The 19,963-nt window shown below is 54.0% G+C and overlaps 1 protein-coding gene across 4 annotated transcripts in view; it reads left to right on the top strand.

The window, feature by feature from the left end:
- The window catches only part of AHNAK (AHNAK nucleoprotein), a 32,326-nt gene extending 13,122 nt beyond the window's left edge, over positions 1-19,204 (top strand). For all 4 annotated transcript variants that reach the window (XM_075545613.1, XM_075545617.1, XM_075545614.1 and 1 more), the window contains exons 4-5: positions 196-386; positions 1,183-19,204. In XM_075545613.1, coding sequence (XP_075401728.1) covers positions 196-386; positions 1,183-18,339 — 17,348 coding nt within the window. In that variant the 3' untranslated portion in view covers positions 18,340-19,204. The remainder of the gene's footprint in view (positions 1-195; positions 387-1,182) is intronic.
- Positions 19,205-19,963: the final 759 nt, after the last annotated feature.

Genomic DNA, 19,963 nt, shown 5'->3' on the forward strand with positions numbered 1-19,963 from the left:
GAAAATATTCTGGCTTCTCGAAGCCTGGGCTCCCTCCCCTGAGAACTGGGCAGCCCCTCCAGGCCTTCCTTGCAGGATGGTCCCGAGGATGAAGGGCCAGGGGGCTCCAGGGCCCAGGAAGTGGGTAGGGGTCTCGTGTTGCCTCCCTGAAGCCCCCTGGGCCGGGGCAGGTCTGATCTGCTTCTTGCTTCTCAGGGGACCAGATTGTGGGAGCCACCATCTACTTTGACAACCTGCAGTCGGGCGAGGTGACCCAGCTGCTGAACACCATGGGCCACCACACTGTGGGCCTGAAGCTGCACCGCAAGGGGGACCACTCCCCAGAACCGGGGCAGACCTGGACCCACGAAGTCTTTAGCTCCCGCAGCAGCTCCGAGGTGGTGCTGGTGAGTCCCGCCCGCCCCTCCCCGTCAGTGTCAGTCAGTGGACCAGCCCACTTCTCCTGTACCTGCCCCCCCGCCCCCCCTCCCTGGGACGTGCCTGAGCCTTGGCCAGCACATTTGTCCCCATTCCTGTGTGGCATGTGGCTGGTGGAAGATAGTTGCTTCAGGGAGTTCCGGTCGCCCCACCTTCTGCTGGGGGGCGGGGGTGGGAGGAGGAGGAGGAAGCCGGCGACTCTGTGAGTATCTTTGACATGATTTCCCAGGTACCCTCTGCTGCTGAGGCTGGGCAGCGAAGTGGCTGAGTGCCTGTGGGGATGTCATTCTGCTCCTTTGGATGGCTTGTTCATTTAAATGTTAATGGGCGCTCAAACTGAAAGTGTCCATACCAGCCTCTTTGGCCCCCTCAAGGCCTGGTGAGGTGCTCAGGGCTTGGGGAAGCTTCCCTCCCTTTTAAACAAACACGCTGGTGAGTCGAGAGCTACGGGGGTCAAGGTGGCTCACTCCTGGGAAGCCGTACCAATCACTCCTTGATAGCGGTTCCTCAGCACAGTGTGGGCATTGACCAGGCCCCGCTCTGCCCATGGCTTCCGCTGAGCAGGAATCTCTTCCCCAAGCTCTGTTCGCCTCCTGTGATATGATTGGCCCCCTTTCTGTTGTTCCCCCCACCCCCTCTTCTGGTGCTGTGTCCCAGAGGCTCTGTGGTACCTCCCTGTGGTCAGCTGGGCTGCGTGCGGGCCGGGCTCCTGGTCACCCCCGGCCGGCTGGGCTACAACCTCTGCTGGTGCGTGTCTTTCTGCAGAGCGGGGGTGACGAGGAGTACCAGCGCATCTACACCACCAAGATCAAGCCTCGGCTGAAGTCGGAGGACGGGGTGGAAGGAGACCCCGGGGAGACCCAGAGCCGCACCATCACAGTGACCAGAAAGGTCACAGCCTACACTGTGGACGTGACGAGCCGCGAAGGTGCCAAGGACATCGACATCAGCAGCCCCGAATTCAAGATCAAGATCCCCAAGCAGGACCTGACCGAAATCTCCCCCGTGGAGGTGGAGACCCAGCCGGGGAAGACCGTGATCCGTCTACCCTCGGGCTCAGGCTCGGGCACGGCCTCTGCCGTGGACATCCGAGCAGGGGCCCTTTCTGCTTCGGAACCAGAGCTCCAAGGCGCCGGCCACTCGAAATTCCAGGTCACCGTGCCTGGGATCAAGGTGGGAAGCCCGGACGCCCATGTCAGTGCAAAAGGCTTGGATTTAGGTGGCCAAGGAGGGGTCCAGGCTTCGGGCGTGGACATCATATCTTCTCCTGGCGGCAGGGCAGTCACTGTGCAGGGCCCGTCCCTAGGGAGTGGTGAGAACGGGAAAGTGAAAATCCCTACCTTGAAGATGCCCAAGTTTGGTGTCTCAACAGGGCCCACGGGTCAGGCACCAGAGGCCGGGCTGAACGTCTTTGCCCCTGAGTTCTCCATGGGGCCTAAGGGCAGCAAGCCAGGCTTGGCCGTCAGCGGGAACATCCAGGCCCCCCACCTAGAAGTCAGCGGGCCTTCTGCCAATCTCGAGGGCCTTGGGGGGAAGCTGAAGGGCCCTCAAATCACCGGGCCATCCCTTGAGGGTGGCCTAGGTCTGAAAGGTGCCAAGCCACAGGGGAGTGCTGGGGTGGACATCTCTGCGCCCAAAGTGGAGGGCCGCATCACCGGCCCCAGTGTGGAGGTTCGAGCCCCTGCCATTGATGGTCACAGGACTGGGGGAAAAGTGAGCATGCCCAAGGTGGATGTCCCCAAGTTGTCTGGGTCCGGCTTTAAGGGAGAAGGAGCTGGCCTTGATGTGACCCTGCCTGCCGGGGAAGTGACTCTTCCTGGGGTGTCTGGGGAGGTCAGCCTGCCTGGGGTTGTTGCTGGTGGTCTGGAAGGGAAGGTGAAGGGTACCAAAGTCACGACCCCTGAGATGATGGTTCAGAAGCCTAAGATCTCCATGCAGGATGTGGACCTGAGCCTGCGGTCTCCTAAACTGAAAGGGGATTTGAAGGTTTCGGCACCTGGGATCCAGGGGGACGTGAAAGGCCCTCACGTGGCAGGTCAAGGACCCAAGGTGGACATAGAAGCCCCCAGCCTCGAGGGGACCCTCACAGGTCCCACGCTGAGTGGCCCCTACAGGAAGACGGGGACTTGCAAGATCTCCATGGCCGACGTCGACCTCAGTGTGGCTGTGCCGAAGGGGAAAGGGGGCGTCGAAGTCACTCTCCCCAAAGTGGAAGGGCAAATGAAAGCCCCCAAAGTGGATGTCAAAGGCCCGAAGGCGGATGTCACTGCCCCCGATGTGGACGTCCACGGCCCAGAGTGGAACCTGAAGATGCCCAAGATGAAAACGCCCAAGTTCAGTAGCCCTGGCGTCAAAGTGGAAGGGCCGGAGTTAGACGTGAATCTACCAAAAGGCGATGTTGGTATTTCAGGGCCCAAGGTTAATGTGGAAGCCCCAACTGTGAACGTTGAGGGCCTGGGGGGCAAACTTAAAGGTCCTGATGTCAAGTTGCCCGAAGGGAGTGTGAAGACACCAAAGATCTCCATGCCTGATGTAGATTTCCACGTCACAGGCACAAAGGTGAAGGGCCAGTATGACGTCACAGTGCCAAAGCTGGAAGGGGAAATCAAGGGCCCCAAAGTGGACATTGATGCCCCAGACGTGGAATTTCATGGCCCAGACTGGCATCTGAAGATGCCCAAGATGAAAATGCCCAAATTCCACGTGCCAGGGGTCAAGGCAGAGGGCCCGGATGCGGATGTGACGCTGCCCAAGGCCAACGTGGACATTTCTGGGCCCAAGGTGGATGTGGGTGGCCCAGAAGTGAGCATTGAGGGCCCAGAAGGCAAGTTAAAAGGGCCGAAGTTCAAGATGCCGGAGATGAACATAAAGGCGCCCAAGATCTCCATGCCAGATGTGGACTTGCACTTGAAAGGTCCCAGTGTGAAGGGAGAGTACGATGTCACAGGGCCAAAGGTCGGAGGTGAGATGAAAGTGCCTGACGTGGAACTGAAGAGTGCGAAAGTGGATGTGGATGTCCCAGACGTGAATGTGCAAGGCCCAGACTGGCACCTGAAGATGCCCAAGATGAAGATGCCCAAGTTCAGCATGCCTGGCTTCAAAGCAGAGGGTCCGGAAGTGGATGTGAACCTGCCCAAGGCTGACATTGATGTGTCTGGCCCTAAGGTGAATGTTGACCTTCCAGATGTGAGCATTGAAGGACCGGAAGGGAAGCTGAAGGGTCCCAAGTTTAAGATGCCCGAGATGAACATTAAGGCCCCCAAGGTCTCCATGCCGGATGTGGATTTGCATATGAAAGGCCCCAAGGTAAAGGGAGAGTATGATGTCACCATGCCAAAGTTAGAAGGTGAGCTCAAAGAGCCTAAGGTAAATATATCTGCCCCAGATGTTGAAGTTCAGGGTCCCGATTGGAACCTGAAGATGCCCAAGATGAAGATGCCCAAGTTCAGCATGCCCAGTCTCAAAGGAGAGGGCCCGGAAGTGGATGTGAGCCTGCCCAAGGCCGATCTGGACCTTTCTGGGCCCAAGGTGGATATGAGTGCTCCTGATGTGAGCTTTGAAGGCCCAGAAGGGAAACTGAAAGGCCCCAAGTTCAAGATGCCCGAGATGCACTTCAAAGCTCCTAAGATGTCACTTCCAGATGTTGACCTGAATCTTAAAGGCCCCAAAGGGAAAGGAAATCTTGATGTGTCCGCACCAAAGGTCGAAGGTGAGGTCAAGCTTCCAGATGTGGACATGAAAGGCCCCCAGGTGGACCTTCAGGCACCAGATGTTGATGTTCAGGGTCCTGATTGGAGTCTGAAGATGCCCAAGATGAAAATGCCCAAGTTCAGCATGCCCGGCTTCAAAGCAGAGGGCCCAGAGGTGGATGTGAACCTGCCCAAGGCCGACATTGATGTGTCTGGCCCTAAGGTGGACATTGAAGCCCCTGATGTGAGCCTTGAGTGTCCGGATGCCAAGTTGAAAGGTCCCAAGTTCAAGATGCCCGAGATGCACTTCAAGGCCCCCAAGGTCTCCATGCCCGACGTGGACTTACACTTGAAAGGCCCCAAAGTCAAGGGCGACCTGGACATGTCTGTGCCCAAGGTAGAAGGTGAAATGAAAGTGCCAGATGTGGACCTCAAAGGGCCCAAGGTGGACATCAGCGCCCCAGATGTGGACGTTCACGGCCCAGACTGGCACCTGAAGATGCCTAAGGTGAAAATGCCCAAGTTCGGCATGCCCGGCTTCAAAGCAGAGGGCCCAGAGGTGGATGTGAACCTGCCCAAGGCTGACATTGATGTGTCTGGCCCTAAGGTGGACATTGAAGCCCCTGATGTGAGCCTTGAGTGTCCGGATGCCAAGTTGAAAGGTCCCAAGTTCAAGATGCCCGAGATGCACTTCAAGGCCCCCAAGATCTCCATGCCCGATGTGGACTTACACTTGAAAGGCCCCAAAGTCAAGGGCGACCTGGACGTGTCTGTGCCCAAGGTAGAAGGTGAAATGAAAGTGCCAGATGTGGACCTCAAAGGGCCCAAGGTGGACATCAGCGCCCCAGATGTGGACGTTCATGGCCCAGACTGGAACTTGAAGATGCCCAAGATGAAAATGCCCAAGTTCAGCATGCCCGGCTTCAAAGCAGAGGGCCCAGAAGTGGAAGTGAACCTGCCCAAGGCTGACATTGACATCTCAGGGCCCAAAGTGGACATTGAAGCCCCAGATGTGAGCCTTGAGGGACCAGAAGGGAAGCTGAAAGGCCCCAAGTTCAAGATGCCCGAGATGCACTTCAAGGCTCCCAAGATCTCTATGCCTGATGTGGACCTGAATCTTAAGGGGCCCAAACTAAAAGGAGACGTGGACGTGTCTGTGCCCAAGTTAGAAGGTGAAATGAAAGTGCCAGATGTGGACCTCAAAGGGCCCAAAGTGGACATCAGCGCCCCAGATGTGGACGTTCACGGCCCAGATTGGCACCTGAAGATGCCCAAGGTGAAAATGCCCAAGTTCAGCATGCCTGGCTTCAAAGGGGAGGGCCCAGAAGTGGAAGTGAACCTACCCAAGGCCGACATTGGTGTCTCAGGGCCTCAAGTAGATGTAAGTGCACCGCATGTCAATATTGAAGTTCCAGATGCCAAACTGAAGGGCCCCAAGTTCAAGATACCAGAAGTGAATATTAAACCTCAGAAGATATCCATGCCAGATGTTGGTTTACATTTGAAAGGCCCTAAAATAAAAGGCGATTATGATGTTTCAGCTCCAAAACTAGAAGGAGAGATAAAAGCTCCTGATGTGCATGTTAAAGGCCCCAAAGTAGACGTGAATGCCCCAGGTGTGGATGCTCATGGCCCAGACTGGCACCTGAAGATGCCCAAGGTGAAAATGCCCAAGTTCAGCATGCCTGGCTTCAAAGGAGAGGGCCCAGAGGTGGATATGAACCTGCCCAAGGCCGACATCGATGTGTCAGGACCCAAGGTGGACATTGAAGGTCCTGATGTCAATATTGAAGGTCCAGATGCAAAACTGAAGGGCCCCAAGTTCAAGATGCCAACCATGAATATACAGACACACAAAATTTCTATGCCCGATGTTGGACTTAATCTGAAATCCCCTAAGCTGAAAGGTGATGTAGATGTTTCCCTTCCAAAAATGGAAGGAGACTTGACAGGCCCTGAAGTTGATTTGAAAGCCCCTAAGATGGATGTGAATGTTGGCGAGGTCGATCTAGAATGTCCAGAAGGGAAGTTGAAAGGCCCCAAGTTCAAGATGCCTGAGATGCATTTCAAGGCGCCCAAGATCTCCATGCCAAACGTGGACTTACACTTGAAAGGCCCCAAAGTCAAGGGGGACATGGACGTGTCTGTGCCCAAACTGGAAGGAGATTTGAAAGGACCCAGTGTGGATGTGGAGGTGCCCGATGTTGATATGGAATGTCCGGATGCCAAGTTGAAAGGTCCCAAGTTCAAGATGCCTGAGATGCACTTCAAGGCCCCCAAGATCTCCATGCCCGACGTGGACTTACACTTGAAAGGCCCCAAAGTCAAGGGCGACCTGGACGTGTCTGTGCCCAAGGTAGAAGGTGAAATGAAAGTGCCAGATGTGGACCTCAAAGGGCCCAAGGTGGACATCAGCACCCCAGATGTGGATGTTCATGGCCCAGACTGGCACCTGAAGATGCCTAAGGTGAAAATGCCCAAATTCGGCATGCCCGGCTTCAAAGCAGAGGGCCCAGAGGTGGATGTGAACCTGCCCAAGGCCGACGTTGATGTGTCTGGCCCTAAGGTGGACATTGAAGCCCCTGATGTGAGCCTTGAGTGTCCGGATGCCAAGTTGAAAGGTCCCAAGTTCAAGATGCCCGAGATGCACTTCAAGGCCCCCAAGATCTCCATGCCCGACGTGGACTTACACTTGAAAGGCCCCAAAGTCAAGGGCGACCTGGACGTGTCTGTGCCCAAGGTAGAAGGTGAAATGAAAGTGCCGGATGTGGACCTCAAAGGGCCCAAAGTGGACATCAGCGCCCCAGATGTGGACGTTCACGGCCCAGACTGGCACCTGAAGATGCCCAAGATGAAAATGCCCAAGTTCAGCATGCCTGGCTTCAAAGCAGAGGGCCCAGAGGTGGATGTGAACCTGCCCAAGGCCGACGTTGATGTGTCTGGCCCTAAGGTGGACATTGAAGCCCCTGATGTGAGCCTTGAGTGTCCGGATGCCAAGTTGAAAGGTCCCAAGTTCAAGATGCCCGAGATGCACTTCAAGGCCCCCAAGATCTCCATGCCCGACGTGGACTTACACTTGAAAGGCCCCAAAGTCAAGGGCGACCTGGACGTGTCTGTGCCCAAGGTAGAAGGTGAAATGAAAGTGCCGGATGTGGACCTCAAAGGGCCCAAAGTGGACATCAGCGCCCCAGATGTGGACGTTCACGGCCCAGACTGGCACCTGAAGATGCCCAAGATGAAAATGCCCAAGTTCAGCATGCCTGGCTTCAAAGCAGAGGGCCCAGAGGTGGATGTGAACCTGCCCAAGGCCGACGTTGATGTGTCTGGCCCTAAGGTGGACATTGAAGCCCCTGATGTGAGCCTTGAGTGTCCGGATGCCAAGTTGAAAGGTCCCAAGTTCAAGATGCCCGAGATGCACTTCAAGGCCCCCAAGATCTCCATGCCCGACGTGGACTTACACTTGAAAGGCCCCAAAGTCAAGGGTGACCTGGACGTGTCTGTGCCCAAGGTAGAAGGTGAAATGAAAGTGCCGGATGTGGACCTCAAAGGGCCCAAAGTGGACATCAGCGCCCCAGATGTGGACGTTCACGGCCCAGACTGGCACCTGAAGATGCCCAAGATGAAAATGCCCAAGTTCAGCATGCCTGGCTTCAAAGCAGAGGGCCCAGAGGTGGACGTGGACCTGCCCAAGGCCGACGTTGATGTGTCTGGCCCTAAGGTGGACATTGAAGCCCCTGATGTGAGCCTTGAGTGTCCGGATGCCAAGTTGAAAGGTCCCAAGTTCAAGATGCCCGAGATGCACTTCAAGGCCCCCAAGATCTCCATGCCCGACGTGGACTTACACTTGAAAGGCCCCAAAGTCAAGGGCGACCTGGACATGTCTGTGCCCAAGGTAGAAGGTGAAATGAAAGTGCCAGATGTGGACCTCAAAGGGCCCAAGGTGGACATCAGCGCCCCAGATGTGGACGTTCACGGCCCAGACTGGCACCTGAAGATGCCCAAGATGAAAATGCCCAAGTTCAGCATGCCTGGCTTCAAAGCAGAGGGCCCAGAGGTGGATGTGAACCTGCCCAAGGCCGACGTTGATGTGTCCGGCCCTAAGGTGGACATTGAAGCCCCTGATGTGAGCCTTGAGTGTCCGGATGCCAAGTTGAAAGGTCCCAAGTTCAAGATGCCCGAGATGCACTTCAAGGCCCCCAAGATCTCCATGCCCGACGTGGACTTACACTTGAAAGGCCCCAAAGTCAAGGGCGACCTGGACATGTCTGTGCCCAAGGTAGAAGGTGAAATGAAAGTGCCAGATGTGGACCTCAAAGGGCCCAAGGTGGACATCAGCGCCCCAGATGTGGACGTTCACGGCCCAGACTGGCACCTGAAGATGCCCAAGATGAAAATGCCCAAGTTCAGCATGCCTGGCTTCAAAGCAGAGGGCCCAGAAGTGGATGTGAACCTGCCCAAGGCCGACGTTGATGTGTCCGGCCCTAAGGTGGACATTGAAGCCCCTGATGTGAGCCTTGAGTGTCCGGATGCCAAGTTGAAAGGTCCCAAGTTCAAGATGCCCGAGATGCACTTCCATGCCCCTAAGATCTCCATGCCAGACGTTGATTTCAACTTAAAGGGACCAAAAATCAAGGGAGATGTTGATATGTCTGCTCCAAAGCTGGAAGGAGAGTTAGAGGGCCCAGAATTGGATGTCAAGGGCCCCAAATTGGAAGTTGATATGCCAGACATAGGTGTAGAAGGCCCAGAGGGCAAATGGAAAAGTCCCAAGTTTAAGATGCCAGATATGCACTTTAAAGCTCCCAAAATTTCCATGCCAGACATTGACCTACACTTAAAGAGCCCAAAGATAAAAGCAGATGTTGACATAGATGTTCCCAAATTGGAAGGGGACGTCCGCGGCCCAGATATTGACATTGAAGGACCAGATGGCAAGTTGAAAGGTCCCAAGTTCAAGATGCCTGAGATGCACTTCAAGGCCCCTAAGATCTCTATGCCTGATATGAACTTGAACTTGAAAGGCCCCAAAGTCAAAGGGGACATAGACGTATCTGTGCCCAAAGTAGAAGGTGAAATGAAAGTGCCAGATGTGGACATTAAAGGGCCAAAAGTGGACATCGATGTCCCAGATGTGGATGTCCATGGCCCAGACTGGCATCTGAAGATGCCCAAGATGAAAATGCCCAAGTTCAGCATGCCTGGCTTCAAAGGAGAGGGCCCAGAGGTGGACGTGAACCTGCCCAAGGCGGACATTGACGTGTCAGGCCCCAAGGTGGACATTGATGTACCAGATGTGAACATTGAAGGTCCAGATGCAAAGTTGAAAGGTCCCAAGTTCAAGATGCCCGAGATGAACATTAAGGCTCCCAAGATCTCCATGCCTGACTTTGATCTACACCTGAAAGGCCCCAAGGTGAAAGGTGATGTGGACGTTTCCCTGCCTAAGGTGGAAGGTGACCTAAAGGGCCCTGAGGTTGACATCAAAGGCCCCAAAGTGGACATTGATGTCCCAGATGTGGATGTCCATGGCCCCGACTGGCACCTGAAGATGCCCAAGGTGAAAATGCCCAAGTTCGGCATGCCTGGCTTCAAAGGAGAGGGCCCAGAGGTGGATGTGAACCTGCCCAAGGCTGACATTGACCTGTCAGGCCCCAAGGTGGATATTGAAGGCCCTGATGTGAACATTGAAGGTCCAGATGCAAAGCTGAAAGGCCCCAAGTTCAAGATGCCCGAGATGAACATCAAAGCCCCCAAGATCTCCATGCCTGACTTTGATCTACACCTGAAAGGCCCCAAGGTGAAGGGTGATGTGGACGTTTCCCTGCCTAAGGTGGAAGGTGACCTAAAGGGCCCTGAGGTTGACATCAAAGGCCCCAAAGTGGACATTGATGTCCCAGATGTGGATGTCCATGGCCCCGACTGGCACCTGAAGATGCCCAAGGTGAAAATGCCCAAGTTCAGCATGCCTGGCTTCAAGGGAGAAGGTCCAGAAGTAGATGTGAACCTGCCTAAGGCGGACATTGACGTGTCAGGCCCCAAGGTGGACATTGATGTTCCAGATGTGAGCCTTGAAGGTCCAGATGCAAAACTGAAAGGCCCCAAGTTCAAGATGCCTGAGATGAACATCAAGGCTCCTAAGATCTCCATGCCGGATATTGATCTGAATCTGAAGGGACCCAAAGTGAAGGGAGATATGGATGTGTCTTTGCCAAAAGTGGAAGGTGAGATCCAAGTTCCAGATGTGGACATCACAGGACCCAAAGTGGACCTCAGTGCTCCAGATGTGGATGTCCATGGTCCGGACTGGCACCTGAAGATGCCCAAGATGAAAATGCCCAAGTTCAGCATGCCTGGCTTCAAAGCGGAGGGCCCAGAGGTGAATGTGAACCTGCCCAAGGCCGACATCGATGTTTCAATGCCCAAGGTGGACATTGATGTTCCAGATGTGAGCCTTGAAGGTCCAGATGCAAAGCTGAAAGGCCCCAAGTTCAAGATGCCCGAGATGAACATCAAGGCTCCCAAGATCTCCATGCCGGATTTGGACCTTAATCTCAAAGGCCCCAAAGTGAAAGGAGACATGGATGTTTCGCTTCCAAATGTAGAAGGTGGTTTGAAAGGACCTTCTCTGGACATAAAAGGCCCAAAGTTAGACATAGAGGCTCCAGATATTGACATTCATGGCCCAGAAGGCAAATTAAAAGGTCCCAAACTGAAGATGCCCGATATGCATGTGAACATGCCCAAGATCTCCATGCCAGAAATTGACTTGAATTTGAAAGGCTCTAAGCTGAAGGGAGATGTGGATATCTCTGGACCCAAATTAGAGGCTGACATGAAATCTCCCAAATTAGATGTAAAAGTTCCAGAAGTGGACATTTCTGGTCCTAAGGTCAATATTGAAGGGAAGTCGAAGAAATCTCGTTTTAAGCTTCCCAAGTTTAATTTTTCAGGCTCCAAAGTTCAGACACCCGAAGTGGATGTCAAAGTCAAGAAACCCGATTTGGAAGTCACGGGTCCAAAAATGGATGTGAATGCTCCTGATGTTGAGGTGCAAGGGAAAGTGAAAGGATCGAAGTTCAAAATGCCTTTCTTGAGCATCTCATCTCCCAAAGTGTCCATGCCTGATGTGGAATTAAATCTGAAAGGGCCTAAAGGCAAAGGCGACTTAGATGTTGCAGTTCCCAGTTTAGAAGGTGACTTTAAGGGGCCCAAAGTGGATCTCAAGGCACCAGAAGTCCATCTCGATGCACCGGATGTAGATGTTCATGGTCCAGACTGGAATCTGAAAATGCCCAAGATGAAGATGCCCAAGTTTGGGGTGCCTGGCTTAAAAGCAGAAGGGCCAGACATGTCCGTGGATCTACCAAAAGGCGATATCAGTTTGGAAGGTCCCAGTGTCAACCTGGAAGGTCCAGGAATCAATGTGGAAGGTCCAGAGGGAAGCTTAAAGGGCCCCAAGATTAAGATGCCTGACTTGAATATCAAAGCTCCCAAGATCTCCATGCCCGACATTGACTTGAACCTGAAGGGTCCCAAGGTGAAAGGTGATGTGGATGTTTCTCTGCCCAAAGTAGAAGGAAACCTCAGAGGGCCTGAGGTTGACATCAAAGGCCCCAAAGTGGACATCGATGCCCCAGATGTGGACGTTCACGGCCCAGACTGGCACCTGAAGATGCCCAAGGTGAAAATGCCCAAGTTCAGCATGCCTGGCTTCAAAGGAGAGGGCCCAGAGGTGGATGTGAACCTGCCCAAGGCTGACATTGATGTGTCAGGCCCCAAGGTGGACATTGATGTTCCAGATGTGAGCCTTGAAGGTCCAGATGCAAAACTGAAGGGTCCCAAGTTCAAGATGCCCGACATGAACATCAAGGCGCCCAAGATCTCCATGCCTGACTTTGATCTACACCTGAAAGGCCCCAAGGTGAAGGGTGATGTGGACGTTTCCCTGCCTAAGGTGGAAGGTGACCTAAAGGGCCCGGACATTGACATCAAAGGCCCCAAAGTGGACATCGACGTCCCAGATGTGAGCCTTGAAGGTCCAGACGCAAAACTGAAGGGGCCCAAGTTCAAGATGCCGGAGATGAACATTAAGGCCCCCAAGATCTCCATGCCTGACTTTGATCTAAACTTGAAGGGACCCAAAATGAAGGGTGATGTGGACGTGACGTTGCCAAAAGTGGAAGGCGATCTCAAAGGTCCCGAAATAGAGATCAAGGGCCCCAAATTGGACATTGACACTCCTGATGTTAACATCGAAGGCCCGGAAGGAAAATTAAAAGGGCCTAAATTTAAGATGCCAGAGATGCACCTCAAGGCCCCCAAGATCTCGATGCCAGACATTGACTTGAACCTGAAGGGCCCTAAAGTGAAGGGGGAGGTTGATGCTTCACTTCCCAAGGTCAAAGGGGATCTGAAAGGTCCGGAAGTTGACTTAAAAGGCCCTAAAGTGGACATCGATGTTCCAGATGTGGACGTTCATGGCCCAGACTGGCACCTGAAGATGCCCAAGGTGAAAATGCCCAAGTTCAGCATGCCTGGCTTCAAAGGAGAGGGCCCAGAGGTGGATGTGAACCTGCCCAAAGCTGACATTGACCTGTCAGGCCCCAAGGTGGACATTGATGTTCCAGATGTGAGCCTTGAAGGTCCAGATGCAAAGCTGAAAGGCCCCAAGTTCAAGATGCCTGAGATGAACATCAAGGCTCCCAAGATCTCCATGCCTGACTTTGATCTACACCTGAAAGGCCCCAAGGTGAAGGGTGATGTGGACGTTTCCCTGCCTAAGGTGGAAGGTGACCTAAAGGGCCCGGACGTTGACATCAAAGGCCCCAAAGTGGACATCGACGTCCCAGATGTGGATGTTCACGGGCCAGACTGGCACCTGAAGATGCCCAAAGTGAAAATGCCCAAGTTCAGTATGCCTGGCTTCAAGGGACAGGGCCCAGAGGTGGATGTGAACCTGCCCAAGGCTGACATTGACGTGTCAGGACCCAAGGTGGATATTGAAGGCCCTGATGTCAACATTGAAGGTCCAGATGCCAAGTTAAAAGGTTCCAAGTTCAAGATGCCTGAAATGAACATCAAGGCTCCCAAGATCTCCATGCCTGACTTTGATCTACACCTGAAAGGCCCCAAGGTGAAAGATGATGTGGACGTTTCCCTGCCTAAGGTGGAAGGTGACCTAAAGGGCCCTGAGGTTGACATCAAAGGTCCCAAAGTGGACATCGACGTCCCAGATGTGGATGTTCACGGGCCAGACTGGCACCTGAAGATGCCCAAGGTGAAAATGCCCAAGTTCAGCATGCCTGGCTTCAAGGGAGAGGGCCCAGAGGTGGACGTGAAACTGCCCAAGGCTGACATTGACGTGTCAGGCCCCAAGGTGGACATTGATGTACCAGATGTGAACATTGAAGGTCCAGATGCAAAGTTGAAAGGTCCCAAGTTCAAGATGCCTGAGATGAACATCAAGGCTCCCAAGATCTCCATGCCTGACTTTGATCTACACCTGAAAGGCCCCAAGGTGAAGGGTGATGTGGATGTTTCCCTGCCTAAGGTGGAAGGTGACCTAAAGGGCCCTGAGGTTGACATCAAAGGCCCCAAAGTGGACATTGATGTCCCAGATGTGGATGTCCATGGCCCCGACTGGCACCTGAAGATGCCCAAGGTGAAAATGCCCAAGTTCAGCATGCCTGGCTTCAAGGGAGAGGGTCCAGAAGTAGATGTGAGCCTGCCCAAGGCGGACATCGACGTCCCAGATGTGAACATTGAAGGCCCAGATGCAAAACTCAAGGGGCCCAAGTTCAAGATGCCTGAAATGAACATCAAGTCTCCCAAGATCTCCATGCCTGACTTTGATTTGCACCTGAAAGGCCCTAAGGTGAAGGGGGATGTGGATGTTTCTTTGCCTGCGGTGGAAGGTGATCTTAAGGGCCCTGAAATTGACATCAAAGGCCCTAAATTGGACATTGATACTCCTGATATCAATATTGAAGCTCCTGACGGGAAACTGAAAGGACCCAAGTTCAAGATGCCGGAGATGCACATCAAAGCCCCTAAGATTTCCATGCCTGACTTAGACTTCAATCTGAAAGGACCAAAGGTGAAGGGGGATGTGGATCTTTCACTCCCTAAGGTGGAAGGTGATCTGAAAGGGCCCGACGTCAACATTGAAGGTCCTGAAGGGAAAATCAAAGGCCCCAAATTTAAAACACCACACATCTCCATGAGTGACATTGATTTGAACTTGAAAGGGCCTAAAGTTAAAGGAGATTTGGACATTTCAGCCCCTAAACTAGAAGGAGATCTGAAAGGCCCCAACTTGGATGTCAAAGGCCCTAAACTGGACATAGACACTCCTGACATTGATATCCATGGTCCAGAAGGGAAACTGAAGGGCCCCAAGTTCAAGATGCCTGATCTACACCTCAAGGCACCCAAGCTCTCCATGCCTGAAGTTGACCTCAACCTGAAGGGTCCAAAGGTGAAAGGTGATGTGGATGTGTCGCTACCCAAAGTGGAAGGTGACCTAAAGGGCCCTGACGTTGACATCAAGGGCCCCAAAGTGGACATCGATGTCCCAGATGTGGATGTCCATGGTCCAGACTGGCACCTGAAGATGCCCAAGGTGAAAATGCCTAAGTTCGGCATGCCTGGCTTCAAAGCGGAAGGCCCAGAGGTGGACGTGAGCCTGCCCAAGGCCGACATTGATGTCTCAGGACCCAAAATGGACATTGATGTTCCAGATGTGAACATTGAAGGCCCAGATGCAAAGCTGAAAGGCCCCAAGTTCAAGATGCCCGAGATGAACATCAAGGCTCCCAAGATCTCCATGCCTGACTTTGATCTACACCTGAAAGGCCCCAAGGTGAAAGGGGATGTGGACGTTTCCCTGCCTAAGGTGGAAGGTGACCTAAAGGGTCCAGAAGTGGACATCAAGGGCCCCAAAGTGGACATCGATGTCCCAGATGTGGATGTTCATGGCCCAGACTGGCACCTGAAGATGCCCAAGGTGAAAATGCCCAAGTTCGGCATGCCTGGCTTCAAAGGAGAGGGCCCAGAGGTGGATGTGAACCTGCCCAAGGCTGACATTGACCTGTCAGGCCCCAAGGTGGATATTGAAGGCCCTGATGTGAACATTGAAGGTCCAGATGCAAAGCTGAAAGGGCCGAAGTTCAAGATGCCCGAGATAAATATCAAGGCGCCCAAGATCTCCATGCCTGATGTTGACCTGGATTTGAAAGGACCCAAAATGAAAGGGGACTTTGATGTGTCTGTCCCTCAGGTGGAGGGCACTCTCAAAGGCCCAGGTGCAGATGCCAAACTCAGTGGCCCAAATCTGAAGATGCCATCACTTGACATATCCGCCCCTAAAGTTACTGCTCCTGATGTTGAGCTCCATCTGAAGGCACCCAAAATTGGTGTTTCGGGCCCCAAGTTAGAAGGTGGGGAGCTGGACCTAACGGGGCCCAAGGTGGATGTCGAGGCTCCAAGTGTAGATGTACACCTGGAAGGCCCAGATGTGAACATTGAGGGGCCAGATGTTAAAATCCCCAAATTTAAGAAACCCAAGTTTGGATTTGGGGCCAAAAGCCCCAAAGCTGACATCAAGTCACCTTCCTTAGATGTGCCTGAAGCCGAGCTGCACGTTGAGACTCCCGAGCTCAGTGTTGGTGGTAAGGGCAAGAAAAGCAAGTTTAAAATGCCCAAAATTCATATGAGCGGCCCTAAAATCAAGACCAAAAAGCAGGGCTTTGACTTGAATGTTCCCGGAGGCGAAATTGACGCCAGTCTCAAGACCCCTGATGTCGATGTCGGCGTCGGGGACTTGAAATCTCCCAAAACCAAGAAACCGATGTTTGGAAAAATGTACTTCCCGGATGTGGAATTTGACATCAAGTCCCCTAAACTGAAAGCCGAGGCCTCCCCCCTCCCAAGCCCCAAATTGGAGGGTCAGCTCCAGGCTCCTGACCTGGATGTTTCTTCACCTGGGATTCACGTGGAAGGTCCCGACATCAAGCTGAAGGCCCCCAAGTTCAAGATGCCTGGTGTGGACGTCTCAGGACCAAAAATAGAGGGCAACTTGAAAGGCCCCAGTGTGCAGGTAAATGTGGACGCACCTGACATCAACATCCAAGGCCCCGATGCCAAAGTCAAAGCACCGTCGTTTGACATTTCCACCCCTCAAGTCTCCATCCCCGACGTGAACGTGAACTTGAAAGGACCAAAGGTCAAGGGCGACGTCCCCAGTGTGGGGCTGGAAGGGCCAGGCGTCGACCTGCAAGGTCCGGATGCGAAGATCAAGTTCCCCAAGTTTTCGATGCCCAAAATCGGTGTCCCCGGCATGAAAGCCGAGGGGCACGCCCAGCTGCCCTCCCTGGAAGGAGGCTTGAGTCCACCGGATGTTAAGCTCCAAGGCCCTGACGTGTCCCTGAAGGGGCCCAGTGTAGGCTTGCCTTCCGTGAACCTCTCGATGCCCCAAGTTTCTGGGCCTGACCTTGACCTCAACTTGAAAGGACCAAGTTTGAAGGGCGACCTGGATACGTCTGTTCCCAGCATGAAGCTGCAAGCCCCAGGGCTGAGCCTCAAAGGACTAGGTGGGAAGGTGCAGATGGAAGGAGACTGCGTGGCAGTGCCAGGGGTCCACGCCACATCCCTTAATGTCCAGGCTCCCGATGTGACACTGAGAAGGCCAAACCTGCAGGGAGACCTGAGTTTCTCTGGCAGCATCCCAGGCCCGAAAGTCTCCGTGGGTGCTCCCGATCTCAGCCTCGAGGCACCCGAGGGTGGCATTAAGCTTCCCCAAATGAACCTCCCCCAGTTTGGCATCTCCACGCCAGGGTCTGACGTAGACGTTAGCGTCAAGGGGCCACACGTGACTGGGGACCTGAAGGGGCCGGGTGTGGATGTGAACCTCGGAGGTGTGCACCTGAAAGGGCCTCAGATGTCTGCCCCTCAGATCTCCGCGCCTGCTGTGGACCTCAGCTTGGAAGGACCAAAGGTCAAGGGTGAGATGCGAGGCCCCTCCGTTGGAGGGGGTACTGCAGGCATCAGCGTTCCAGGTCTAGAAGGGAGCTTCCAGATGCCTGGCATCAAGTCCTGCGGAGGTGGTGTGGAGCTGCCAGGTGTCAACATCAAAGGTGATCTGAAAGTTTCTGGGCTAGGTTTCGATGAGGCCGCTCCTGACATCCACGTGAAGGGACCTTCCTGTAGTGTGGCCGCTCCAGGGTCAGATTTCAGCGTCGGCTTGAAGGGCCCGAAAATCAAAGGAGACGTGGACGTCTCGGGGGGTGTCAGTGCCCCAGGAATCAGCCTGGGCGAAGGGCATATGAAAGGCCCCGGAGGGGAGTGGAAGGAACCCCAGGTCTCTTCTGCTCTCAGCTTGGACGCACCCAGGTTTTCCGGGGGACTTCATTTCTCGGGACCAAAGGTGGAAGGCGGCATGAAAGGAGGCCAGGTGGAACTCCAGGGTCCTGGGATGACCGTGTCTGGGCCTCAAGGCCACTTGGAAAGTGGGTCTGGATCTGGAAAAGTGGCATTCCCCAAGATGAAGATCCCCAAGTTCACTTTCTCTAGCCGGGAGCTGGTGGGCAGAGAAGTGGGGGTGGATATCAACTTCCCCAAAGCGGAGGCCAGTGCCCAAGCGAGTGCAGTGGAAGGCGAGTGGGAGGAGTCGGAAGTGAAATTGAAGAAGTCCAAGATCAAGATGCCCAAGTTCACTTTCTCCAAGCCCAAAGGGAAAGGCAGTATCACCAGCTCCCCGGAAGCATCCATCTCAGGGTCCAAGGGCGACCTGAAAAGCTCGAAGGCCAGCTTAGGCTCTCTGGAAGGAGAGGCCGAGGGCGAGGTGTCTTCTCCCAAAGCCAAGTTCTCCTTATTTAAAAGCAAGAAGCCCCGGGCCCGCTCCAACTCCTTCAGCGACGAAAGGGAGTTCTCTGCCCCTTCCACCCCGCTGGGGACTTTGGGGTTCGAAGGTGGGGAAGTGTCACTGGAAGGTGGGAAGGTCAAAGGGAAACCGGGAAAGCTGAAATTTGGTACCTTCGGTGGCTTGGGGTCAAAGAGCAAAGGTCATTACGAGGTGACCGGGAGCGATGACGAGGCAGGCAAGTTACAGGGGAGTGGGGCCTCTTTGGGCTCCAAGCAGTCCCGACTGTCATCATCGTCCAGCAATGACAGTGGGACCAAGGTCGGCATCCAGCTTCCGGAGGTGGAGCTGTCCGTGTCCACCAAGAAAGAGTAGCGGGCCTTTGTGCGTGTGTACATAGATGGAGAGAGGGAACCACATCCGCCTCGGAGTGTGTGTGTGTGTGTATATAAATCCCAAAGCGAAACGCACCCACCGGCCTGGGCCCTTGAGGTGGCAAGTGCTGACAACCCCAGTGCCTTGAGGCTGCAGCTCCAGCGGGAACCTTAACAGATAGGTCAAGGCTGCCAAGTTCATCCAGCCCACGGGCAGCGTCAACAGTGTTTGCCTTAAGATTTCAGTTGTTGGTGTATTTTTGGCTTTTTGTTTTTTTAGCATTGAACGCTGAGAGCTCCCGTTTACTAAGCAAGCTTTTTGTGTTTATTATCCTCATTTTTACCGAACCTTGTTAGCGTTGGGGTCGTGGCATCTCACTTTTTTCATTGCTAGGACTTTGGGGGCTTTTGTTAGGGAGGGTGGGGGGCAGGAGGAGGTCCACGGGACAAGGCCTTCCTTTCTCCCGAGATTGACTCACACAGCAGACACTCCAAGAGGACAGTGGCAGAAGTGAGCCCGGGGGTGGGGGAGTGGCGTGGGGGGCGGGGCGGGGTGTGTGTGTTTACCCCCCTCCAGCCCCCACCCCTGGGGGGTGGCGGTCCCTGCCCGTGCCTTTTTGGTGCTGACAGGGAGTAGGAAGCAGCCTCGGGGGGTGGGGGGCAAATTGCCCAACCCACCTGCTCGATGAGGGGGGTGGGGGCCAGCCAGTCTGTCAGGATCGCCGTGTCCCTGAGACGGGTTCTGGTTTCTTTTGATAAAATGCTATCGTGATTAAGGAAATTTCCAGCACTTTAATGGCAAATTAATTGAGAATGTAAGAAAACGGATGCTGTAAGAGGCAAATAAAGCTGTTTATTAACCTTGATGCTTTGTGGCTTGGTGTTCTGTTTTGCTGGGGAGGAAAGCCCGGGGAGGCTGTGGACCTAGCCCGACCGAGCCCCCCTGGACCCACCCAGTGGCCTTGCTGGTCGCTCCAATGCTGTCCTGTTGTCGGGAGTCACAGGTCTCCCCAGGGTGTCCCAGGGTGTAGTGCAGCGGACGGAGGAGGTCGCTTCCCCCCACAGAGTGGCTGCTGGGTTTGAACCCCTGCCTTTGTAATCGGCATCTGATTGCTTCGCCACGGCACGACCCGGCTTCCTTCCGGGTTCATGGATTATTAGTGACTTCCCACTTCTCACCTGCCTTCCTTTCCCCCTCTCCCCGCCTCCCACGCACTTCCCATAGTTATGGAAGCGATTCTTTGCTTTTTGGTTCGCACCATGAGGCTGCTGACATCCTTGTCTTGGTTTTCTTTCTTTCTTTCTTTTGTTGCAGTTTTATTGACATAATTCCCACACTGCACATCTCCATGCTTCGAGCAGTCACTGCAGTCAGCCTTACAACAGCTTCCCCAGGGCCGTGCCATTGCCATTCGCTCCTCATTCCCCCGACTCCCCGGCCACGACCCCCAGGACCTAGGCATCCAGTTACTGTAGCCATAGAGTGGCCTATCCTGGCTGTCGTCTACTGAAAAACAGACAAGCGCCTCCCCAACCACAATTGCAAAAGAAAACACAGAAAGACCTTCATCCAAAGCAAAGCAGAAATCAACGGGTCACAGAGGGTGGACAAATGATAAGGTGAT

This window comes from Tenrec ecaudatus, chromosome 4, assembly GCF_050624435.1.
Source record: "Tenrec ecaudatus isolate mTenEca1 chromosome 4, mTenEca1.hap1, whole genome shotgun sequence".
In the NCBI taxonomy this organism is placed as follows: domain Eukaryota; kingdom Metazoa; phylum Chordata; class Mammalia; order Afrosoricida; family Tenrecidae; genus Tenrec; species Tenrec ecaudatus.